This window comes from Ictalurus punctatus, chromosome 13 (assembly GCF_001660625.3).
Source record: "Ictalurus punctatus breed USDA103 chromosome 13, Coco_2.0, whole genome shotgun sequence".
Lineage (NCBI taxonomy): Eukaryota > Metazoa > Chordata > Actinopteri > Siluriformes > Ictaluridae > Ictalurus > Ictalurus punctatus.
In genome coordinates, this window is record NC_030428.2 from 10,085,001 (window position 1) to 10,112,032 (window position 27,032).

At 41.8% G+C, this 27,032-nt stretch overlaps 1 protein-coding gene across 6 annotated transcripts in view; it reads left to right on the forward strand.

Annotated features, from left to right (window-relative positions):
- The window catches only part of spag9b (sperm associated antigen 9b), a 58,095-nt gene that overhangs the window by 25,972 nt on the left and 5,091 nt on the right, over positions 1-27,032 (forward strand). For 2 of the 6 annotated variants that reach the window (XM_047159477.2, XM_053685459.1), the window contains 19 exons: positions 269-363; positions 8,442-8,589; positions 14,491-14,562; positions 16,372-16,582; positions 17,183-17,276; positions 17,539-17,660; positions 18,637-18,694; positions 18,925-19,077; positions 19,449-19,500; positions 20,176-20,306; positions 22,018-22,074; positions 23,194-23,370; positions 23,481-23,610; positions 24,752-24,841; positions 24,932-25,105; positions 25,193-25,364; positions 25,454-25,660; positions 26,528-26,711; positions 26,888-27,010. In XM_047159477.2, coding sequence (XP_047015433.1) covers positions 269-363; positions 8,442-8,589; positions 14,491-14,562; positions 16,372-16,582; positions 17,183-17,276; positions 17,539-17,660; positions 18,637-18,694; positions 18,925-19,077; positions 19,449-19,500; positions 20,176-20,306; positions 22,018-22,074; positions 23,194-23,370; positions 23,481-23,610; positions 24,752-24,841; positions 24,932-25,105; positions 25,193-25,364; positions 25,454-25,660; positions 26,528-26,711; positions 26,888-27,010 — 2,450 coding nt within the window. Of the gene's footprint in view, positions 1-268; positions 364-6,495; positions 6,752-8,441; positions 8,590-14,490; positions 14,563-16,371; positions 16,583-17,182; positions 17,277-17,538; positions 17,661-18,636; positions 18,695-18,924; positions 19,078-19,448; positions 19,501-20,175; positions 20,307-22,017; positions 22,075-23,193; positions 23,371-23,480; positions 23,611-24,751; positions 24,842-24,931; positions 25,106-25,192; positions 25,365-25,453; positions 25,661-26,527; positions 26,712-26,887; positions 27,011-27,032 lie in introns of those variants that run through there. The other 4 variants (XM_053685457.1, XM_053685458.1, XM_017483440.3 and 1 more) reach the window with 4 other exon arrangements.

A 27,032-nucleotide genomic window follows, 5' to 3' on the forward strand; every position in this document is an offset into this window, starting at 1 on the left:
AATTGTTATAATTAGGCTTAATGGTAATACTGTCTATTGGTGATTGGTAAAGTCTTTGGTGATTTTTTAAACGTAGTGCCTGTGCATGTGGTGCACTGTGTGACTACCTGTGGAGTTCTTCCGAACGCTCATGCGTACCCACAGCATTCATGAGCCAAATTTCATAAACACGTGAATACAAGCAAGATCCAGTTGATAACCGTTTAATTAATTAAACTTCAGTTTAATTGCTTCTATTCTGGCTGCTCATCATTTTTGCCTTTTGCAGATGATCCACAGTTATATGGAGCACCTGGAGCGTACCAAAATGCAGCAGCTGGCAGGGGGGGAACCCACAGACACTAGCACTATGAGCAGACATAGGTGAGTGCGATTTCGACCTTGTTCACAAGTGATCGGCTTTTATCGTTCATCTGCGGCTCCCCCGAAAGAATCAGCGTTTCTGTATTTTCAGTCATTCCGAGTCGCACGCAATCGTGCGATGATTTGAAGTCATTGTCACTACTAGAATAAATACAGCTGTAAGTCTAAAGCAAGAAGGTTTGCACGTTTTTGCAGTTCACCCATTTCGTTTCGATTTGATATCCTGATTTAGCACTGGTGAAGTATGTTGATGCATGGACTCTTATGATACACATTGAGGCTTGCACACACACATGATGCTGCAAACATCTCCAAATGTAGGTCAGCAGTATCTCAGCCCAGCCAAGTGTGTGATAGTCGGAGAGAGAGAGAGAGAGAGGGGTACAGCGGAGGCATTGGCGGATTAAGAAAATCCGCCGGTGGATGGTAATGATGTGGGGCAGTGCAGCAGCTCACACACCCGTTGTATAATAGACTGAGAGTATGAAGGGAGGGGGACATTGGGCTGCCGAGACACAGTGGTGAAATCATCTGTGTGGAGCAAGTCTGTTTGTTTATTTATTTATTTCTTGCATTGTTCCCGGTCCCAAACAGCACACCTGCTGTCTTGCAGTGCTTGTATTGTGCATGTGAACTGCATTTGTTCCACTTCTTATTTTATGCTTGAGAAGTGTGCTTTATGTGCCCTTACTGTGCGCTTTGGTGATGCCCTCAACAAGCTCTGACGTTGCAATGTTTGGCTCGACCAATCACAGCACACCAGTTTGTCAAGAGCATGGACCAACAAGGCGAGAGAAAAAGTTCTTCAGAAAATTTAGATTTACCTATATGAGTATAAATGACCTCATTAATGTATACAGCCTACCTGTACATTAGTTTTAGAAAAGAACAAGAGGCCACAGTGGTCTTATGAGTTTTACGTTCCCTCCTGCAACCTGCGATCAGTTAACGGCCGACGCCTGGTAGTGCCTACTCGGATACGCATAAGGTCCCTTTCCAGAGCCTTCAAACTGACCGTTCCTCAGTGGTGGAATGAACTTCCAACCTCAATCCGGACAGCAGAATCTGTCACTTTCTTCAAAAAATATCTAAAGACCCACCTCTTGCTCTTCCGTGAACACTTCACTAACCCCTTAACTTAACTCGTACCCACTCAGAAAATAAAAAAAACCTACACTGACTCTTACACCTTTACTCTCTGCACTTTGCTCCTCTAGCACTCAATTAAAAATCTTTTATGGTAGCACAACTTGTATTGTTCTCTGCTTGATGCATTACTTTGCGTGTATTTCCTCATTTGTAAGTGGCTTTGGATAAAAGCATCTGATAAATGTAAATGTCTTATAGGTGGACCACAGGGCATATACACATTATTTGGGATGGGGCCTTTATCTCATGAAGGCTGGAAAGTTGTGTCCCAAATGACGTACTATACGCGGTGTAGTTACCCTATACACTGTGTAGTTACCCTATACGCCGTGTAGTTACCCTATACGCCGTGTAGTTACCCTATACGCCGTGTAGTTACCCTATACGCCGTGTAGTTACCCTATACGCCGTGTAGTTACCCTATACGCCGTGTAGTTACCCTATACGCGGTGTAGTTACCCTATACGCTGTGTAGTTACCCTATACGCTGTGTAGTTACCCTATACGCGGTGTAGTTACCCTATACGCTGTGTAGTTACCCTATACGCTGTGTAGTTACCCTATACGCGGTGTAGTTACCCTATACGCGGTGTAGTTACCCTATACGCGGTGTAGTTACCCTATACGCTGTGTAGTTACCCTATACGCAGTGTAGTTACCCTATACGCTGTGTAGTTACCCTATACGCTGTGTAGTTACCCTATACGCTGTGCAGTTACCCTATACGCTGTGCAGTTACCCTATACGCTGTGCAGTTACCCTATACGCGGTGTACTTACCCTATACGCTGTGTACTTACCCTGTACGCTGTGTACTTACCCTGTACGCGGTGTAGTTACCCTATACGCGGTGTAGTTACCCTATACGCTGTGTAGTTACCCTATACGCTGTGTACTTACCCTATACGCTGTGTACTTACCCTATACGCTGTGTACTTACCCTGTACGCTGTGTACTTACCCTGTACGCTGTGTACTTACCCTGTACGCTGTGTACTTACCCTGTACGCGGTGTAGTTACCCTATACGCGGTGTAGTTACCCTATACGCGGTGTAGTTACCCTATACGCTGTGTAGTTACCCTATACGCAGTGTAGTTACCCTATACGCTGTGCAGTTACCCTATACGCTGTGCAGTTACCCTATACGCTGTGCAGTTACCCTATACGCTGTGCAGTTACCCTATACGCGGTGTACTTACCCTATACGCTGTGTACTTACCCTGTACGCTGTGTACTTACCCTGTACGCTGTGTACTTACCCTGTACGCGGTGTAGTTACCCTATACGCGGTGTAGTTACCCTATACGCTGTGTAGTTACCCTATACGCTGTGTAGTTACCCTATACGCTGTGTAGTTACCCTATACGCTGTGTACTTACCCTATACGCTGTGTACTTACCCTATACGCTGTGTACTTACCCTGTACGCTGTGTACTTACCCTGTACGCTGTGTACTTACCCTGTACGCTGTGTACTTACCCTGTACGCGGTGTAGTTACCCTATACGCGGTGTAGTTACCCTATACGCGGTGTAGTTACCCTATACGCTGTGTAGTTACCCTATACGCAGTGTAGTTACCCTATACGCTGTGCAGTTACCCTATACGCTGTGCAGTTACCCTATACGCTGTGCAGTTACCCTATACGCTGTGCAGTTACCCTATACGCGGTGTACTTACCCTATACGCTGTGTACTTACCCTGTACGCTGTGTACTTACCCTGTACGCTGTGTACTTACCCTGTACGCGGTGTAGTTACCCTGTACGCGGTGTAGTTACCCTATACGCTGTGTAGTTACCCTATACGCTGTGTAGTTACCCTATACGCTGTGTAGTTACCCTATACGCTGTGTAGTTACCCTATACGCTGTGTAGTTACCCTATACGCTGTGTAGTTACCCTATACGCTGTGTACTTACCCTATACGCTGTGTACTTACCCTGTACGCTGTGTACTTACCCTGTACGCGGTGTAGTTACCCTATACGCTGTGTAGTTACCCTATACGCTGTGTAGTTACCCTATACGCTGTGTACTTACCCTATACGCTGTGTACTTACCCTATACGCTGTGTACTTACCCTATACGCTGTGTACTTACCCTATACGCTGTGTACTTACCCTATACGCTGTGAACTTACCCTATACGCTGTGAACTTACCCTATACGCTGTGAACTTACCCTATACGCTGTGAACTTACCCTATACGCTGTGTAGTTACCCTATACGCTGTGTAGTTACCCTATATACGCCTCGATAATACGACTCAAACAGGAGTACTCCACACGTCTTAATTCCATTTATGTTTACTTCACGTATGACTTTAGTCAGTTTAAGGTGATCAATAATCGCTGTTTACATGCTAGTTTCTCAATCAGAGTATCGTCTTAATCTGGTTAATATCGGATTATTGACTTTTTCTATATCCGTGAACCTTTGGTTTAAATAGTGTGGGTTGGAGGGTTGGTCAGTGTACGAGAGCATTAGAGCTTAGGCATGACGCACTTGGCTGTGGTTTAGTAGGAAGGTGTTGATTAACAATGTTCTTATGTTTTATCATTTTTATTGCAGGAACTATTTCATACGGACTTGTAATAAATAGAATATTTATGAAGCATTTTTGGTAGGAGACTCCAGTGCTAGCACTTTCTGAGTAATATGAACTGTCATCTTATCAGTTTTGATGAGGATAAGAGAGACGATGAGGTAATGACGGCAAAGCAGCCGTGTTAAGTGATAACAGGGACTTATTTTGTATTTTTTTTCAAATAGTTAACAACTATGACATCGTGTTCTGTAATAAATAAACGTCTAGCACTTGCAATACGCTGTAGTAAACGTGGAATAAAACACTCAGTTGTTGAATATTTTCCAGCATCCACCATCGTGCTTTATTCCTTCCTTAATAATGTTTTTCATACACACATCATCATCACGTGTTTTTCATCGCAGCGTATGATTATGATTGCACTATATAATATAATACCTCATCTACCATTCCTGTTTGCTCAGCATTTAAATAAACGAGAGCCTTGAGACTACTTGATAGTCCTCATACCTCATCACTTCTAGCATGCTCTGCGTGCGACATTTATTTCTTTACAATCGCTACAAAGGAGCTACTTCATACAAACACAGGTGATTGTACTAATTCTGCGCGTTAATGGCCAAAATGATCATTGACTGCGTTTACATGGACAACAATAATCCACTCTTAATCTAATTAAGACCATAATTTGATTAAGAAACTACCATGTAAACAGCGACCTTAATCTAATTATGGTCATAATCTAATTAAGCTCTAATCGAATTAAGACAGGTGGAGTACTCCTGTTTTAATCGTATTATGGACGTGCATTACAGACATGTAAACACCTTAATCACATCATGAACGCCGTGTGAGCGTTTTCACCGCATTTACGACAGGACACGATCACACACGGCGGTTTTACGCTTTACGGTGAATGAGAGAGTTCGGCTGTGTCCCAAACTGCATACTTGCCTACTATAGGCCTGTAGTGGGGAAAAATACATGCATCTCGGATACTATACAGTAGGTAAGTATGCGATTTGAGACGCAGCCCACGGCTTCAAGCAGTCGTCTATTTGCACGTATAGCATGACTAATAATTATCCGCACTTGAAGCGTTCGTAAAAATTTAAATAAAAACACCCAAAACTGTATACGGCACCATAACGAAGACGAACTGTATGTTGATACGTGAAATTCTGGAGGGACGTCGGACGGCGTGGCGCGGTGACGTAATGACGCGGGCTCTTAATCTAATTATGTTCAATAACATGTAAAACGGGTACATGACTGGAGTATTCTAAAAGCGACTCATGTAAACACCTTAATCCCATTATTACCTTACTTAGATTAAGGTCAATAATTAGATTATTGCTGTCCATGTAAACGTAGTCATTGTTATAAATAATAGTGAGTTTATGTGATTTAATTGTACATTGTGAAGTGTATTAGAACAGTAAAGAAAATGTTCGCGCCGAGTTTTAGTCAGACTGACATGCCATGTCTTGGGATTCTCATTCACTCTCATCGCCTCCATATATAATAAACATAAAATAAAAGCTCTAAAATGATGACTGACTTCTTATTGCCAAATGAGGCGACCTCATGCTCAGAAATACTCTCTTCTTATGCAGCGTCATCTCAATCTAAATGAAGGCGTAGCAGCTGTGAATAATAATAATAATAATAATAATAGTATTCACCATAGTGCATGCTACTCGTTTTGAATCCCATCACCTGCTGTACTACACACGCCGACTTTTACAAGGCAGGTGAATTAGCGTGCACGGATGACGTAAAACCTTTTCAACGCACAATACGTGGAAACACTGACGGAACCAAGCACAAATTCGTCATATAACCCTTCTGCTTAGCACACAGTGTCACCTCATATGTAAACATCTGGATAAAATAATGTAACACCTCGGACACGATTTTAAAGTCGGACACTTGTGACACTTGCGTACCGTGTGTTAATGCGCACATCAAGTTTTTTGGGGATTAAAACATTAACAAGAAGCAGTTTGTAACGGTGTGTGTACGAGTCACTAATGCAAGTGCCACAAGTCTGCGCTCAAGTCCCCGTTCCCACAGTCCCCCTCCCAGAGCTCTTCTGTTTATTCTCAGCCAATAGGTATTGAGCTGAGGAGCGAGCTGAGAGGGAGCATATGGAGCGAGCAGTCAGTCTGATGCTACCGCAGTGTGAACTGGAGAGAGCCAGTGGAAGCTCCGTGCTCAGTGCTGAGGTGGTGTCCATGAGGAGACGGTAGACAAGCAGTGAAAGGCTGTGTCAGAAGGACAGAGGGAGGGCAGGGAAAAAGAACAGGAAAATCGCAGGAGCAGCTGCTGTAAAGCCGGTTTTCACTTTGCTCTGCCTGTGTGTGTGTGTGTGTGTGTGTGTCAGAGCGGATGATGTCACACCACTGAGAGGCTGCAGAGCTACACACACACATACCAGCGTGTAGACGGATGTGTATCATCAGCGCTGCCGATGCTGATGGGATTGTTTTGGTGTGTCTGGGGGCGCTGGGCGGCCCGTAACGCGTGGACACGACCATGAGTCCGGGCTGCATGCTGCTGTTTGTGTTTGGCGTCGTTGGGGGAGCCGTGGTCATCAACTCGGCCGTGCTGGTCTCACTCTCGGTGCTGCTGCTGGTGCATTACTCTGTTTCTAACGGCCTGCCCGCCATCACACTTCCCAGAAACAGCAGGTACGCAGAGAGAGAGAGAGAGAGAGAGAGAGAGAGAGAGAGAGATGGAGAGAAGGCAGCTCTGTCACAGTGAATATTGTTCTATATATAAGCCTAATTATAAATTCAATCATTTTATCTGGAAATTTGTTTGTATTATTAATATAGTCAACTTTTGTAGTGTTTTTAAAATTTACTTTTATTTTTTAGATCTACAAATTGTTCTCAATTGTTAATTTATCCTCTGCTGCCTTTTTACCTGATTGCTTACATGACTGTAATTCATTTTCCTTGATTTTCCTCGCCTAGCTTCTCATCTCTAGTGCAGTCTAGTCTGCCGTGGTAAACATCACGAGCGCTGTAGTGCTCCAAAGTGTTCAAATCTGTCTTTTTTTTTTTTTTTTCCTTCTAGATCAATACCAGTGTAGCGTTTTCCTCTAGGAGTTACAGAGAAGGACTGGGCCGTGCATCACCCTGCGATGCCATATCTCCCAGCTTGTTATAGTTCCCTCATGGTAGCTTTTCAGTTTCCCTGTTTGTTCCCCAGCTTTGTGTGCGCAAGAAGCCGATGAGCCTGTATCGCTTTGATACTGTACCTGCGTACAGTTTCCATGGTGCTTTGCTCTCCATGGTGTGGTTGTATTTGCTAGGGGTTCGTATGCCATTGTTATTTATTTATTTATTTATTTATTTATTTTTTTAACATGGTGATCAAACTACAGTGGTGATGCAGAGAACAACTATGATAGAATGGAAATAAAAGAAGAACAGAGACAGACAACTTTCAAGTCATTATTTAGAGTAGGCTATTATGAGGTTTTTAAAAAATGTTTTTGTGTGGTTGTGGAGTCTGTGGTATTCCCATCTCAGTACAGGACATCACTTAGACTCTTTCTTTACAGTGGTGGGTGTGTGTTTATGGTTTTGGCTCTGGATTGTAGACTATTGTGATAGACAGGAGTATGTATCGAAGGTTTCTTTGCATGTGAACAGTAGATGTCGCGTGAAAATTGGCCGTCGGCAATATTATCGATGCAAACACCAGACAGAATTAATTGGGAACTGGCAAGTTTGGACAGGGTGTTTTTATATAAGTCACACCACGTGTCCTAAAGCACACATTGCCGTCTACTCTTATGTAACACTTCATCAGTTTTATCCATATTTACACTCTTGGCTCTCCTTTAATACGAGTGTGTTCTGCTGTTATTGATACTTTTTGAAATCTATGTGCATAATTGAATTCATTAAAGAAGAGCTGAAAGTCCTATTATTAGAGTTTAAATATAGCAGCTGTTCTGCTTTACATATTGTGAAGTCTTTGTGTTACTCAGCGATTGTGTTTGTGCTGTAGTTAGAGCTACGTGCATTGACCTGGCTGGGATTCCGCTTCCCAGAACGAACAGTCAGCATGTCGGGATCCGCACACTCTGAATAGAGATCGCACTTCACCATGGCAACCCGGCGTGTGACACGAGCAAAGGGAGCAGTTGAAATATAATTTAATGAGATGCGAGCCAGATCAAACGCTTGAAGCCCTGTGAGCAGCAGTATTATATCGAATGATCTAAACCGAGCGTTTAAAAACTTTTACGCTTGAACTCCAGGGGAGATGATTTGGAGAGATGAATGTATTTCTCTGTGATGAAGCTTAATTAAGGCACAGTAATAACATTTGTCATTTGTCATTCGGTTCTCTCTGTGGTAACAGAAAGGAGCGGCCTGTGTCTCTGGGGATCTTCCAGCTGCAGGGTGATGTGAGGACCCCCGAACTGCAGAGGGAGCAAGCGGCGACTCCAGGGACGGACGCATGGAGGTTCAACAACTTGAGTCATCCTCATTCGAACACCAGCCTCAAGGTGGGCGAAACACGCTCTGTTTATTCCTTATTAAAACAGCCGATCTTCATTTTCATCGTTTCGTATTCGTTTGCTTTTCTCACCAGTCACCTCTTACGTAATTAACGAATGCTAGTACTGAATGTGCAGTCTTTCTCCTTTGGGAAATCAGAAGGGCTCCCAGGATGGAACTCGACGACGACATTACTTGTTCGTACTGAGAGCTTGTCTTTTTGAAAAGATCCGGACACAACGTGTATTAAAATAGCCGGAGCGGCATCGTGCCAGCAGAGAGGAAGCCTTTTCTGAGCGAGAGGCTCTGCTTGTTATGTCCTGCATGCTTAAGTAGAGAGTGAATGAGAGTGAGAGTAACGGTTACAGAATGTCCATTTTTCACTCCTCCTTCCTCCCAAGCTTCTGGTGTGCGCGAAGTCTGTGCAAAAGCAATGAAGTGCTGTCGTCCTCTTCATCGTAGTGCACAAATAAATTTAAAAAAAAAAAATCAAGAGAAAATATCAGCCACATAACTCTTGGTTCTTATAGGCCAACACACTCTTATTGCTGTCGTCGGGATTATTTTGACATGTACAGATACAGTAGGTGTATGCCTGCAGTTTAGTAACTCGTATTCAGCATCAGCACGGGCAATACCACAGTTCAGTTATATAGCAAGAGATTTGAGCAGTAGAACATCACAGGGCGTGTGATTGCGAATTATATCAAGGCGATAACACAACCTTGAGTACTACAGTACTGCTTTAATACAACGACTTACAAAGTGCAGCAAAGAAACTACAGACATTGTTTCATATATCTAATTTTAATGGTAGTCATTTCTACTGCCGCTAAAAAAAAATGTTCCATGACCAGTAATGATATTTAACAAATTAACAAATGAAACACGTACAGCATTTCTCTATATTCATGCCAGGGCCAGTCTGATTTACTCATGTGTTACTATTTTGTTTGGATAAAACAAAACCACTTTTACTACTACTACTAGTACTTCTGCTGCTACTGCTACTACTACTACTACTACTACTTCTGCTGCTACTACTACAAGTACTTCTACTACTACTACTACTACTACTACTACTTCTGCTGCTACTACTACAAGTACTTCTACTACTACTACTACTACTACTACTTCTGCTGCTACTACTACAAGTACTTCTACTACTACTAATACTACAAGTACTACTGCTACTACTACCACTAGTACTTCTACTACTAATACTACTACTGCAAGTACTACTACTAATACTTCTGCTACTACTACCACTAGTACTTCTACTACTACTACTAATACTACTACAAGTACTACTACTAATACCGCTACTACTACTACCACTAGTACTTCTACTACTACTATTACTACTACAAGTACTACTACTAATACTTCTGCTACTACTACCACTAGTACTTCTACTACTACTACTAATACTACTACAAGTACTACTACTAATACCGCTACTACTACTACCACTAGTACTTCTACTACTACTACTAATACTACTACAAGTACTACTACTAATACTGCTACTACTACTACCACTAGTACTTCTACTACTACTAATACTACTACAAGTACTACTACTAATACTGCTACTACTACTACCACTAGTACTTCTACTACTACTAATACTACTACAAGTACTACTACTAATACTTCTGCTACTACTACCACTAGTACTTCTACTACTACTACTAATACTACTACAAGTACTACTACTAATACTGCTACTACTACTACAACTAGTACTTCTACTACTACTAATACTACTACAAGTACTACTACTAATACTTCTGCTACTACTACCACTAGTACTTCTACTACTACTACTAATACTACTACAAGTACTACTACTAATACTGCTACTACTACTACCACTAGTACTTCTACTACTACTATTACTACTACAAGTACTACTACTAATACTTCTGCTACTACTACTAGTACTTCTACTACTACTAATACTACTACAAGTACTACTACTAATACTTCTACTACTTCTGCTACTACTACTACTACTAGTACTTCTACTACTACTAATACTACTACAAGTACTACTACTACTACTTCTGCTACTACTACTAGTACTTCTACTACTACTAATACTACTACAAGTACTACTACTAATACTTCTACTACTTCTGCTACTACTACTACTACTAGTACTTCTACTACTACTATTACTACTACAAGTACTACTACTAATACTTCTGCTACTACTACCACTAGTACTTCTACTACTACTACTAATACTTCTACTACTTCTGCTGCTACTACTAGAAGTACTTCTACTACTACCGCTACTACCACTACTAGTACTATAAATACAACGTCTATTACCACTACTACAACTATTTCTACTCCTTCTTTTACTACAGCTACTGTCACCATTACTACCACTTATAATAATAATAATAATAATAATAATAATAATCATTATTGTCAGAAACGACTCGTTCAATGATCCGTTCTAAAGGATTCATTCTAAACCCCTCCTCTCAGAGAGCATACTCTGCTCTGATTGGTCAGATGTCCCAGTCTGTTGTGATTGGTCTACCGCTGTCAGTGTGTGTGTCGAAAAGGAAACGCCCACTACCATAACGAGTTTCAGCATCGTCTGTTCCCGAGCAGCCGATGAAGACCAGAGGCGGGGTTTTTTTTTTTTTAATACAAACCTATGTAGGTTAGTACAGGAAGTCTGTCTGGAATTACTAACAACTCGTTTGAGGTGTTCAGAATCGCTTCCTTCTTTTGGGAGTCAATAACTCATTCACTCATGTGAAACTTTCACAAACAGCTCTCTAACATACTACATGAAGGGTAATATCTGAAAAACCATAACAGGTGCACTTTAAAGACATTCACTAAATGAGTCTGTCAGTGAATTGCCATCATTGTATCTTCCAAACGATTTTCATTGAAGAAAATGAAAGCTGATCTAGCGCATGGTCTGCTGATTAAATTGGATATTATAGTCCCAGCTACAGCGATAAAGGCTCACTTTATGTCCACATAGGACTCCGTAACATAAATGAACAATGCAGCAATATGATCATGTAACTGTGTGATCAAACATCCTTGACATCCTCACACTGTGTGATCAAACATCCTTGACACTCACTCATTCCATGTATATATTCTGAACCATTCAGGTGAGACATGCAAATATCACAGGCGTTACTGTTACCAACACGGCATTAGTCACATTGCTAGGAAGTGTTGCTTCTGTTGCAAGCGTTTATATGAAAGACTTTTTTTTTTTATTCAACGCCTATTTTTTTTTTTTTTAGTGTTGAGGACAGAATTAGTCAGGTGGTGAGAACATGTCCTCAGGGTTGATGATAACTATTATGACTTGGTGTGTTGCTTGTACAGGATGTCTGGTTCTGTGCCGGGTTGAAACAGGCTTGAGATGTTGTGTGAATGTGATCATTAATAATAGCTCAGGTGCACACTGTATACCTTTGAGTTCTACCTTTGTAGAACTTTGAAGTGTAACGAGGAAGCTCAAGGCAAGACGTTTGAAGAAGTCCTGAGAGCAGATCAGACTGTGCTGTGCAGTTTGTTTGTTTTTTTGTTTTTTTTATCTGTGAGCACGACCTAAACTTGCATTATATGCCAAATGTTTGTGGACACCTGACCATCACACCTGCTTGTTGAACATCCCATTCCAGATTTAGTCCCCATTTCGATCTTCTAATTACCTCCACTCTTCTGAGAAGAATTTCTACTAGATTTTGAGCATGACCGTGGGATGTGTTCATTCAACCAAAAGAGCATTTATGAGGTCAGGCTCCGATGTTGGGCGAGTCTGGGATGCAGTTGGCGTTTCAGTTCATCTCAAAGTGAAGGCCACTCAAGCTCTTCCACACCAACCTTGGCAAGCCATGTCTTCATCTAGCTCGCTTTGTGCACAGGGGCATCATCTTGCTGGAACAGTTTTGGGCTTCTTAGTTCCAGTTAAAGGAAATTGTAACGCTACAGCATATAAAGACATCCTATACGATTGTGTGCTCCCAACGTTGTAGCAGCAGTTTGGGGGAAGAACCACATACAGGTGTGATGATCAGATGTCCACATACTTTTGCCCATAGAGCGTTTATGCTACACTACAGTCCTGTTTTGAATAGACTGACCTTGAGCTTTGTGCGTTCGTAATTGATATACTTCATGAACCAAGCTGATGTGGAGATCGGATTTCAGCTCCTGGAAGCAAAACTAAAGCCAGAAATGCTTTCAGTGACAGCCCGATTATGATCGGTAATTGCTAATGTGATCAAAGATGAGGCTTTAACGGGATCATGGATCACTCCAAAAGTTTGCCACACTTTATTGTTGCCTCTTACTGCATCACATATGTGAAATAGATATTAATAAAGGCTGTTTTAATGAAATCTTTTTGCACTTTTGTACTTTTAAAAACCACGCCAAATATTTCTTTGTTATATTTTGACCCGAGCTTTTCTAACTTTTAATATATGTATATGAAATGCAGCAGGTTTGGTCATGCCCAGTAGTGAATGAAGTTTGACGACGTGTAGAGAAACTGTTACCGTATGACAGAAGGGATACGCTCCCAGCATCTTCGTCCAGTCGCGCAGAACAAGGTCATCAGACGATTTGCGTTCATTCTCAAAAGCCAATCCGATTTCTCGGTTGCATCAATCCCCACCTCAGATTCAGTTAACACAAAGGAGTGTTCATGTTGCTACTCCTCCTGCTGAGGAAACACAGGCTGTCCTTTGTGACCTCTATGACTCGACATTTCTCGCAGATTTACCGTGTCCCACACAAGGCGGCCTGTTTGTCTCTCCCACACAGTCAGTATGAAAGAAATAAAGTAAGCTACACCATAATATTACCTCAGTTTTTTTTTTTTTTTTTTTTTTGGCTAAGCAAGTGCCAGGTTTACAATGGTGGGCAGGCGCTGCCATGGCAACAAGAAAGGGTACAATAGCATGTTGCAAACAGGCGGTGACCTCCCATCAGGCATCTCTTTAATATGCGTGAGACTTGGAAAAGCAGAGTGGGAGGAGAAAGGAAGACACTTGAGCATTCAGACTGCTGCGTAGTGCATCAGGTACAAGATTATTCGTTGCCGCGTAACAAATACATTTCGATAAGAAGCATGCTCTTTGTAAAGCATACAGATGCAGTTGATTATTGTTTGAAGAGGCAATATTAATAAAACATCCTTAATATAGCTGCCCAAGGACAAGGTGTTGTTAAACAATTACTAATGTATGAAAGACAGCTGAAAATAATTTATGAAGGGTTGCGTCTCTAAGGCTGCTTTCACACATGCAGTGCTTAGGCCGAATCTGGTGAGGTTCGTGTAGGCAGGTGAGAGCATAGCAGTAACACTCCGACCAAAACAAGCAGTCTGAATATATGGCCTGACAAACAGATTGAGAAAATAAAAGCCGCAGTGCACAGAAAGATTTCAATTAATATGTAATTATCCAATCCTTTATTTAATGCTGCCTTTTAAAACGTGTCGCAGTGGTAAAATTCTGTATTGGGATATCTGAAGAGAACTTGAAAGTGTTTAATGAGGGTTTTTTTTTTTTTTTAAATTAGCAAAAGATGTGATCTGTAATTTATAAACGGGTCAAAAGTCCAGTTTCACTACTAGCTGGGACGTCTTTACCAAGAACGGGTTGATACAAAGGTCGTGATTGACTAAAGCAGGTGATGAAATCAAACCTGACTTCTGCTGCAAGAATGGTATACAGTATTGAATCACTATAACACGGTTATTTATTACTGTTGTACAATAGACCTAGTGATAACGTCAGCTCCACGGCTGGGTGTAACAACAGGAGCAGGAAAATGAATTTGCAGTTTAGCTCAGGGTATCTGATTAGGCCAGTGGATACATGTCAATGCACCTCTTTCTGTCTGGGCAGCCGGGAACAGCTGAAAGCAAGATTAAGAGTTCATACAAGACTTTGGATTTCCCCTGGACTGCTATCAGTAAGGTAGCTGTCAGTTGCATCATGAGCCTCACGGTAGCTGCAGTCCAAACTAATGTGTGCTCTTTGGCCAGATAATGCTTCTAGCTGTATGTCATCTTCAAATAAAATCACATCGTGGCTCATAGACAATCCGCATGCAACCGTTCTAATTTGACTTACAATGTACTTGTCCGTGCGAGTTAACGAATGAAATCTAAATATTGATTGTTGGTAATCTACACCGATCAGCCTTAACATTAAAACCACCTGCCTGTGGACTCAACAAGACCTCTGAAGGTGTGCTTGTGGTATCTGGCACCAAGACGTTGGCAGCAGATCCTTTAAGTCCTGTAGGTTACGAGGTGGGGCCTCTATGGATCAGACATGTTTGTCCAGAACATCCCACAGACGCTCGACCGGATTGAGATATAGGGAAATTGGAGGCCAGGTCAACACCTTGAACTCTTTTTGATGTTCCTCAAACCGTTCCTGAACATTTTTTGCAGTGTGGCAGGGTGCATAATCCTGCTGAACGAGGCCACTGACATTAGGGAATACCGTTGCCATGAAGGGGTGTACTTGGTCTGCAATGTTTCGGTAGGTGGTACGTGTCAAAGTAACATCCACATGAAAGCAAGGACCCAAGATTTCCCAGCAGAACATTGCCCAGAGCATCACACTCCTTCACCAGCTTGCCTTCTTCCCATAGTGCATCCTGGTGCCATCACTTCCACAGGTAAGAGCACACACTCTTGGCCGTCCACATGATGTAAAAGAAAACGTGATTCATCAGACCAGGCCACCTTCTTCCATTGCTCCAGGGTCCAGTTCTGATGCTCATACGCCCGTTGTAGGGTTTTCATCGGTGGACAGGGGTTCTGACACGTTTCTATCACAGACAGCATTAACTTTTTCACCAACAGTACCTATTTTGTGAGATCGGACCAGACGGGCTAGCCTTTGCTCCCCATGCGCACATTGACCCTGTCACCGGTTCTCTGGTTGTCCTTCCTTGGACCACTTTTGGTAGGTACTAACCACTGCATACCAGGAACACCCCACGAGACCTGCCGTTTTGGAGAAGCTCCGACCCAGTCGTCTAGCCATCACATTTTGGCCCTGGTCAAAGTCACTCAGATCTTTACGCTTGCCCAGTTTTCTTGCTTCCAACACATCAACTTCGAGAACTGACTGTTCACTTGCTGCCTAATCTATCCCGCCTCTTTACAGGTACCGCTGTACCGTGATAATCAGCGTTATTCACTTCACCTGTCAGTGGTTTTAATTTAATTGTTATGGTTGATCGGTGTACAGTGCCCCAATCCATTATACAGAAAAATAGTAATAACTTTTTCAATTGCATTCAGCATATGTGTGGCTGCCCGTGATTTACTATTCCTTGCTTTATTTATTTAGTCTTTTTGTGTTTGTTTTTTTCCAGTTGTACAATTCACTCTACAGGCATTTCTCTAAATACAAATGTGCAATGTTTATCTTATCTATCCAGTGATATCTGTGTACTCAGCTGTCTTTGCCTACCCCTGAGCTCTCTTCTATACACTTACTCTGTGTGACTTGGGTGCAAAGCATATTCATGCTTGTGTTGTTTGTGTCCACAAGCATGTGCTTGTCGAAGATGACATTAATGGCATGACTGTGTAAAACCCGGTAATACGTCGTTGAACAGGATTTGAACCATGTCGCCGGTTTATTGATCGATTGTGTGGGCCGTGCTTTAACAGATACTGTAGTATTTTATAGGTTTATCATCTGAGTTTGGTATGCAGACGCAGTAAGCACTTGTATGCTGATGACTCGGCCTCCCGTTTTCAGGATGAACTCTCCGACGCTAATCGGGGAGGCTCCAAGTCGGCTTTGCCGATGTCCACAGCACCCTCAGACGCCGCCTCGGCATCTGTAGCAGTGTCCCAGGCTGAAGAGTCGGAGGGACTGAACAGGAACCTGAACTCCAGCAGCAGAAAGCCAGACAGCAGTAAGAACATTAAAGTACAGGAAGCTGTAGCAACAGAGGTGCTTCCTAAAGGCGAGTCCTGTTGTTTTAAACTACAGACTCTTCCATGACCTGCTCATTACAGCCGTCTCTGTACATCTTTATCCTTGCATAGTTGGAGAGTTTTCTAAAGCGTCATGAATTTTTGCATCGGTTTCATTTTTCCGGTTAAATTTAGGCACACACATTTTAAGCAATAAACTCTTACACTCAATGGATTATTTATTTATTTAACTTTCTGTCCAGTCTATATGCACATGTCTATAAGGGCATTCAGTGCGAGCCTCCCGTTCAAATGAATCAGTTTCATTCAATTCTATTGAAAAAGTGTATCCTGTTACTTGGTTAAAGTGTGCCAGCTAAGAGAGGAGCTCTGAGCATGACATGAAACACACCCTCTCACATAGGTTTACGCATTCAAACACACACACGCACTCGATTCAGTCGCATCAGCAAAGCCGAATTGCACTCAGATGCCTGTGTTTTCACAACCCTAAGAGTTTTATTGACTAATCGGATTAGTGCAGTTGTGTCAGACGCGTGTTTGAGATTCTCGCGCTGCGTTCTTCGGCCGTTTGCTACTACACGGTTCACCGTACTAGTCCGTGAAAGATATTTTGTGCATTTGAATAGATGTCCTCGAGAACACTGAGAAATCCGAGGTGCAGGCGATTATTGAGTCGACGCCTGAACTTGACATGGACCTGAGTGGCTGCAAAGGCTCCAGGTATTATTGCTCTTTCATTCACTTTAACACACCGAGAACTCTTTTCAGAACTGTGATGAAATTACAGAAGTACAGATGAGGAGAGGATTTCTAAACCTAAATCTCTGTCTCGTCTCCTCTGCAGTAGCGTAAAGTCTGAGCAAAGTCGTTATAGATCGTGCTATGTGTGTTAACAGAGACGGTTTGATTCGTCGAAGGCTTTATTTTTCATTTCTGTGTGTGTGTGTGTGTGTGTGTGTGTGCACTCTGCCTTCTTCCTCAGCACTCCCGCTAAGGGGATTGAGAACATGGCTTTTGACCGCAACACTGATTCCCTGTTTGAGGAGCTCTCGTCAGCAGGCACGGATCTCATCGGAGACGTTGATGAGGGTGCTGATCTCCTGGGTAACTATTCGTTATTAACTATGCACTGTACTTGTCAGGTGTTGCACTGCAAGAGATGCACCACGCATGGAATATGAAGAAATAGTTATCCTTTTGCCAGTTTGTCTTCAGTTGGCATTTTTCTTTGACTTAAAGTAAGTCTTGGACTGAATTACTCGTCGGTGAGGATTCTGTACCTTCTCAGTCCTTTCTCCATTCCTCACTAGCGATAATCATGATCCATCGTGTTTGACAACACCCCCCGCTTTATTTTTTTTGCCACTTTCTGTTGCTCAGATGAATTCTTTGGTGTGTATGTAATTTCCCACATCTTCTTGCCTGACTTATTATTGCTGTTTTTCTGCTTAAAATATTTTACATGTCAAATTTAATCTTCAATTAATTTTACATTTGTTTTTAATTTGCTGTTTGTGTCTTAATTTACATTCACGCTGAAAGTTTCAGTTTACTGTCTCCCCTTAACTTAAGTACAGTTTAGTTCATAAGTTTATGTACTTGTAGAATCTGTAAAATGTTAATAATTAACATTTTAATTATGTTAATTAGGGGCAGTGGTGGCAAGCTGCCACTGTTGGGCCCTTGAGCAAGGCCCTTAACCCTCTCTGCTCCAGGGGCGCTGTATCATGGCTGACCCTGTTGGTGTAGGGTGCTAGCCTTTGCTGATGTTTATTTTAAAGGTCTAATTAGTAGCTCAATAGGTAAAAGCCTGCATTAGTAAACAGAAGGTTATGAGTTTAAATCCATTGCCTGCCATAACATACATATAGTAATAATAACAATGAAGATTATGAGGCATTATTATATTATAATAAAAATGGTAGTAATGTATGAGATCCTGTGCAACACACTCATCCCATTTCTTAATATATACTGAAATGTACTTATGAAATATCAGTCATGGCATTTTCAGCACATGAAAATATATTTCAGCATATGCTTTTGTCTAAACGAATGAATGTGTATTGCTTTTATGCAGGTATGGGTCGTGAAGTAGAACACCTTATCCAGGAGAACGCCCAGCTCCTAGAGACAAAGTAAGAAACCGTCATCTTCATTAAAGCTGATTTTCTGCATACTGTTTGTCACACAGACTCGACGCGGTCTGTGTTGTGATTCTCGATGTTGCAGCAGATATCTGATGGTTTACTGTTCTGTACTGCCATCTACTGTGTATCCATGGAATAACAGTTCAAGAGCTCAAAATGAGAAGAAGCACTGGATAAAACCTTGGGTTTTTGTATCTCTGTGCATGTGTGCATATTAGAAACACTCTTAACATAGTGAAGAATGACCTGCTTGGTCGTGTGGATCAGCTGACCTGTGACAAGGAGGTTCTACACGGCGAGATGGAAGTCCTTAAGCAGGCAAAGGACAAACTGGAGGAGAAGAACAAGGAGTTGGAGGAGGAGATTAAAAGGTGAGACTGAAAGTGCAGCTTGAGTGAAGAGAGAAGGGGGGAGGGAATAAATAATCATACACCACACTGAATTTTGCGTTTACTTTGTAAGCATATCTTCAATGGTAGACACGTGATGTTTATGTTTATGTATCAGCTAGGATACAGTTACAGTTAGCCTGCTTGACTGTTCACTTCAATTGAATGTATTTAATCCAAACTCAAAAACAAGAAAGGCTTATAAATGTCAGCTTAGTATGATCTAGTGAGTGGAAAGTTCAGAACAGAAAAAGTGTTGAAAAAGCCCACAGTGATTATTTACAGATGCACATTTAAAAAGGGAGATTAACAGGTATGTGTATTCAGGATGCTAAGGCTGTTCATTGTAACAGGGTTCGGGCAGAGTTAGAGGTGGCCAAACAGAAGACCAAAGAGGAAGATGATGTGAGTGTCTTGCCCTCCATGACTAAACATACAGTACTGTGCAAAGGTCTTAGGCATTTCCCCCTTTTTTCTCCTTTTTTTTTTTCTTAGTACAAATTTTTACATTATCGAGGCAGTACAAAAACATTGTAAATTCCCAATCATTACTTTTCCAGAACGAAATGAAATGTTACAGAAAAATGTTTGTATGTCGGTAAAGAAAGCAGCTTCTTAAGTGGTAAGACACTTTTCAGACAAAAGCCACAGTGATGGCTGCTGGGTTTTGCTGCAAAAATAAGAAGCGAGTGCAAAGAAGAACCGTGTCTGGTTCTGTAAGATGCTCAATAAAACTTACAGCTTATTTCCTTATAAAACTGCACTAATTCAACCTGAGACTACTTTTTTATTTTTTATTTTAATAAAGCAAAGGGTCGTCGCACCAGATATTGCCTTTGTTTTATTTATTACTGTTTACTGCTCTTTATAGTATTTTTATTTTAATTTTTTTTTTACTGAGAAACATTTAATTTCCTAATTTTTGAAGGCATCTTTGCTCTACCGCATTTTTTGCATGTGCCCAAGACTTTTGCACGGTACTGTGTATGTACACATGATTAGAAGTTAATAATATAAATGATGATAAAGATTCGATTTTGGCGCTTTTAAACACTGAGACTTTGGGATTTCTGGCTGCAGAGTGACGTCCCCACAGCCCAGCGCAAGCGCTTCACACGGGTGGAGATGGCCCGCGTCCTAATGGAGAGGAACCAGTACAAGGAGAGACTGATGGAGCTGCAAGAGGCTGTCAGGTGGACAGAGATGATCCGGTGAGCAGTGAGATTGTGCTGACACAGAGCTGAACACCTTTTTAAAGTTTGAGATTAGACGTCCAAAGCAGATGCACCGATTACCATGAAAGCTAAACTGTTTTTAAATCATCTTTCACAGTTTTTTATTTTTGTAAAAAAAATAAAAGAATAATTTTGAGATAGAAAGCTAATTATGTGCCATCACACTCGTATGTACTTTCTGAACATCTCATTCAAGTTTTAGTCCACCTTTGTTATAAGCGCCACTGTTCTGGGAAGTCTTTTGGAGAGTGTGTGTGGGGATTTGTGTTCATTCAGCCACAAGAGCATCGGGGAGGTCAGGCACTGATGTTGAGTGAGGAGGCCTGGCATGTAGTCGGCGTTCCAGTTCATCCCAAAGGTGTTCAGTGTTGTTGAGGTCAGGGCTCTGTGCAGGCCACTCAAGTTCTTCCATACCAACCGTGTAAAACCATGGCTTTGTTTGTTTAATTTGGTGTCCCCCCCCAAATATGCATAAACTGGTTTTACAAGTTGGAAATGTGTTACCGTAGTGTTTGAGTCCTGATCTCTGTGTTTCTTTCAGCAAAAATGACAAATCGTACCACATAAATGGACCGACAGTTGTTTGTCATGGACTTCCTGTTGTTGTTATTAGGGACTTTTCATCTCAGTGCTACATTTGCAACTTTTCTTGCACTATTGTAGTATTACCTACTTAAAAAGCAAGTTTTGTAATGGTGTATTTATCTTTGCGTGTTTAAACATTGAGCTATACAGTTCCCTCCAAAATTACTGGAACATCAAGGCCAATTCATTTGTTTGTTTCTTGCAAACCGAAGAAATTTGGGTTTGGGATCAAAAGATGACTATGAGTAGAGAGTTTATCATTTCAGCTTTTATTTCCTGGTATTTGTATGTAGATGCGTTAAACGACATCGAACTTAGCACATTTTGTATCAGATCAGTCAATTTAAAGGCGAGCAAAAAATATTGGAAATGTGACTGACAGGTGTTTCTTGTTACCCAGGTGTGTCCTGTTGTTTAAACCAACGGTCCCCAACCACCGGGTCGCGACCCAAAACCGGGCCGTGAAAGAGATGCTACCGGGTCGCAAGAACGGAAAAACGTCTTGTCTATATGCGATTCCAGTGTATTATTTATTGTGCGTTTCCCCTTTAAGAGCCACTCTCCAAATTTACATAATGGTAGGAATGTTAATATAAGAATAACATAATATTAACGTGAGTGTGAAACAAACATTGCTCGTAATTTGACAATTTCATGTAAATGAGATTTTTGTTCTGATCGCCTCCCCCTATCCCCGTCCCCTCCCGCTGGTCCGCGAGAATATTTTCAAAATGAAGCCGGTCTGTGCTATAAAAAAGGTCGGAGACCCCTGGTTTAAACAATAACCAGCTCTGAACATCTACTCTTGGTTTTAGCGTTCAGCTTCACCTGCGAAGACTTTTGTTGTTCAATAGGATAAGCCAACATGAAGACTCGAGAGCCGTGTATGGGAGAAAAGAGCAGTTATTTCTACTTTTTAATTTACTTCAAGTCTTATCTGCTCCTATACTATTGCTGGCTTAAAAAATAGGGGGACTGTATGTGTTTGTGTGTAGAGTTTGAAACACTGTTTAGATTAGATAACCAATATGGTGGATTATGATTGAGGTTCTGTATACGATATTGTATTTTTGATTTTTTGTATTTATACTTCCTTACGCAGGGCCTCCAGAGAGAACCCAACCCTGACTGAGAAGAAAAAATCCAGTATCTGGCAATTGTAAGCTTTCCCTCTGGATTAAATGTTCTTATGGCCCTGTATGTTTTGCCGTTCGTTCATTATCTCCCCCTCTCCTTTCCATGTGTTTTTGTTTTCTTTCTCTTTTCTCAGGATGTAGGTAAAATGTTTAAAAAGCAAAAAAAAAAAAAAAATGCTTGTAAATCCACTCTTGCAGTTGGTCTGGCTTTTAAACTTAAAACATGCTCTTGGATTTGGGAATGGTTTTCCTTGAAACCTTTTATTATTTATTTATTTATTACAATTTTTTTTTTTTTTTTACAGCCAAACTAACTCTTTACATAAAAGTTAATTAGAACAAAATTCGTAAGTCTACTGCAGTGCAATGCCCACACGTTCATTGCACAAGACTGTTGTTTACCTCTTTTTAGTCTTTGACATTAAAACCCTGTGTACACTTGGCCATTCCCAGGTCTTGGTCTTGGGATTTATGTGAATTTTTCTGGCTGTGGTGTGATTTTGAATTTGGATAAATATTTGTTTTTTTGCCTACTCAAAATTCCTTTGTTCTTCTGTGTGTCCCTTCAATGTACCCTTTATCCTACCTCCTGTTGTCCTGTGTGTTTGTAGAAGGTGTGTGGGTGGGTGGGGAGAGAGCTCGCGTAGACCGCACTAAAAACGATTCCTAAAGTACAGCCATCAAATCTACAACATAGCTTACCAGTACAAGAATAATGTTTTCCGATATTTTGAATGTAAACAGCAATTAATAATTGGTTAGCCGAAGAAGTGAAAATCAGAGCATCGGTACCACAGTGTATGTTATGAGTCTCTGCACAGATCAGCTAATCATAGTACGAGTGTCCAGGTTATTCTGTCGGTTCTCTGACATTTCTGATCATTTGATGGAGCGCATGAGCAGCATTTGCAGCGGTTCGACATGTCGATCTCGGGCGGATCGTGAGTTGTTGCTAAGCAGGGTGGGGGCATGCCCTATGTTTGGGAAGTGACCCTCTGATCCCTCTAACTGTTCACCTATGACATCTAACACTGCTGCTGCTACTGCTTGTGTCTGCATATCAGTCCTTGTGTGTTGTCTCTCTCTATCCCCGCTCTCTCTCTCTCTCCCCTCCTCTCTGCCTTTTTTCCTCTCATCCCCAGTTTTAGCAGACTCTTCAGCTCTTCCTCCAGCAGTGCAGCCAAGAAGCCAGAGGCTCCTGTTAATGTTAAGTACAACGCCCCCACCTCACACATCGTGCCCTCTGTTAAGAAGAGAAGCAGCACCCTTGCTCAGCTGCCCAGCGACAAATCAAAGGCTTTTGACTTCCTCAATGATGAGTGAGTGATCTCTTTTTGAATCTCCTCTAAAACCAAGCTGTCAGGGATCGGGTGTAAGACGCGCACGTGTATGTGTATGTGTGTGTGTGTGTGTGTGTGTGTGTTTGCAGTCCGGAGGTGGAAAACATCGTGTCACGTAGAGAACAGAAGAGAGCTCAGTACCAGCAGGTGAAGGCTCATGTCCAGAAAGAAGATGGTAGGATACAGGCCTGTGGCTGGAGTTTGCCTCAGAAATACAAGGTATGTTCCGAAAGTCTGAAAAAGTGCCTGGAATTTAACTCTCCAAGACACACCGCTATTGCGTTGGATCGAACGTGAAAATTCTCCCTCATAAACCGACAACATATGCGTAACTTCAATAAATAAATTATACAGTCGAGGTCATAATTTTATGTACGCCTGGCAGAATCCGTGAAATGTTTTTAATTAAAATTAAAAGAGAAATCATAAACCTGCATTTAGTTTTTTTTTTTATTTAGTCCTGCCCTGAATAAATAATTTCACATAACAGATGTGTACATATAGTCTACAAGACACCATAATAACTGAATTTACACAAACGAACCAGTTTAACAGGTTACATTACGCTTGATTATTAATCCCGTGTGTCGTCACCTGGATGATCAACGACTGTGTTTATGTTTCGTGAGAGTTGTTCATGAGTCCCTTGTTTGTCCCGAGCAGTTAAACCGCCCACTGTTCCTCCAGGTCCGGCACATTCTTTACTTTTCCAGCATCTTCTGCATATTTCACCCCTTTCCAATAGCGACTATATGATGTTGAGATCGATCTTTTCACACTGAGGACGACTGAGCAACTCGTACACATCTGTTATATTATTATTATTATTTTTTGTAAATAAAATATCTATTTTGAAATATGTAAATATCTTATGTAGCTTCTGAAGGGCAAAAAATGGGGGGAAAAAAACAATATTTAAACAATTTTACACAAAACATCCTTTGTAAAAGTTTAACCCCCCCCCCCCCTTTTTTTTTTAGTTAAGAAACTAAAATGTAGTGTTCATCAATATGCTACTTGGTCCATGAAATAGTTTATATCTTTATAACCTACCTGATTTAAACAGGAACTACCCTATCAAATAATTTCAGGGATATTTAGTCAAAATAACAGCTTTGTGACCTGTTGCAATGCTACTGTCTGACATTGCATCTCTTCAAACACGTCATCACAGGGTTAGGGTAAACCCTAACACTAGGTTCCACAAAATCCAGCTCCTTCATAAATCGCTACTGGCCAATCACTACAAAGATCAGCAGCACGTTCGGATATTTCTGTCTCACAGAAGTCATCCCCGAAGACGATCGTAATTTACGAAATCTGACGTTTCGCTGAATTGAGTTTCCCTCTTTCACAAAAGGTTTCAAATGCTCAGGCGGACAGTAAGGTGAAGAACTTACCAGTGCCTGTTTACCTCAGACCTCTGGATGAGAAAGATGCTTCCATGAAGGTAAGAAGAATCACATGACGTATTTGAGAAATCAACTCGGAAACACGACCGAAGATGATTGTTTGACCTTATATGTCCATGTGTGCGTAGCTATGGTGTGCTGCTGGTGTGAATCTGTCAGGAGGAAAGACACGTGACGGAGGATCTATAGTAGGAGCGAGTGTGTTTTATAGAGATGTCTCGGCACCGGAGAGCGGCGGCCTGAGCCCCCGACTGGCAAGAGGCTCTCGGAGCAGTTTAGACAAACTGGAGCAGGAGCTCAAGGTAGAAGTTCAAACACTTTTTGTAGAAACTGTTATTAAAAAGTCTTCCAAGCTGACTTGGGGTATTGTGTTGTGGGATGTTTTGCAGGAGCAGGAGAAAGAGCTGAGGCAGCAGGACGAGCTCTCCAGTCTGGTGTGGATCTGCACCAGCACTCACACCACCTCCAAGGTTATAGTAATTGATGCCAACCAGCCTGGAAAAATCCTGGAGAGCTTCTTCGTCTGTAACTCGCACTTGCTCTGCATCACCAGTGTGCCAGGTGTGAAGGGAAATACACTTTTGCAGAGTGTACACCTAGAGTGTTTCCCAACTGAATTTTAACCATAATGTCGGATGATTGCGCTGCAGGTGCCCGGGAGACAGATTACCCTGCTGGTGAAGAAGTGTCCGCAAACAGCCAGGCAGGTGGGGCTGAGGGGGCATCACACACTGGCACTGCAGCCAACAGCAGCGTCGCTGGCTCTGAGCGTGTTCTGGATGGCATCACTGTGGTCGGCTGCTCTGTCGAGGGGGCTGTCGCTGTTTCCCAAACTGCCGGCACGGACTCCGTCGATGGTACGGGATCAGAAGACTAGAAAGATAGTCTTTCTTTTGGAAAACCTCCGTGAAGTTCACTGATTTTGTAAAGACTTACGTCTGGCAATTAGTCGTGTTATTTTGTGTAGCTAATTGCATTGAATCATTCATATATATATATATATATATATATATATATATATATATATATATATATATATATATATATATATATATATATATATATATATAGTTAAAAGGCCACTGTCTTGCAGCTGCAAATGTTCCCGGTGTTGTCTGTGCTACTTGTGCTATCTTTCTTTGCACTTTGCACTGCTTTGGTTCATCCCTGAAATGCTCAGTATAATTTGCTATAAGCACAAGTTAATTAAACAGTAGTCTTCATTTCGAAGATGAGTAGCTGTCCCCCCATCCCGTCCCGTCCCCCTTCACTTAGTCATAGCAAAGCGTATCAAATGAGCATCCAGCTTAGAAAGGATTACAAAAGCATTCAAAGAATCCAACTTGGACAATATGTTAAAGTGCATCTATTATGGTTTTACAAAGTGCCTAATTTTGTTTTAAAGGTGTCATATAATAGATTTACATGCATCCGAGGTCAAAAAACACTTTAACGTGCTCATAATTTAAACTGCAGTGTTACCTTTTTTTACCCCCAGTGTCACGAATGACTCGTTCAATGATCCGTTCTAAAGGATTCATTCTAAACTAAACTTTCAGAGAGCATACTCTGCTCTGATTGGTCAGATGTCCCAGTCTGCTGTGATTGGTCTACCGCTGTCAGCGTGTGTCATGAAAGGAAACACCCACTACCATAACGAGCTTCGTGTTATAGTGAGCACTGTCCCTCACTGAGCTCTCCACCGTCTCTTTCCGTCTTTTCAGCTGATGTGTTGGAGCAGCGCAGGCAGCCTGGAGTGGCTGCAGCTGAGGAGGCTTTGGAGGCCACAGAGAGCAGCAACACCACACCTGCAGAGGAAAGCCAGCCTGGGATCTACACCGAACATGTGTTTACTGACCCTCTGGGAGTCCAGAACAATAGAGACCCACTATCCTCTTACACACAGAGGTGCTTTCACCGCTCGCAGTGTCCAAATGTTTGACCAACATCTTGCTATGTCGTGCCTAATACCTTATCTATATTTTCCAGTGTTTGCTGGAAATAAAAAGCTGTCCAAATGCTTAGCTGTAAAGCTTCCATATTAAACTGGGGGGTTTGTGTTTTCCTGCCGAATATCGCTTTAGGGAATGTGATCTTGTAAAGGACGGGGTGAGTTTAATACCTGAGGAGCAAGACCTGATGAGGGAGGAGGCTAACAAAATGAGCAGTGTCCTGCCCACTATGTGGCTCGGGGCACAGAACGGCTGGTGAGTTGCTCCTCGATCTGCC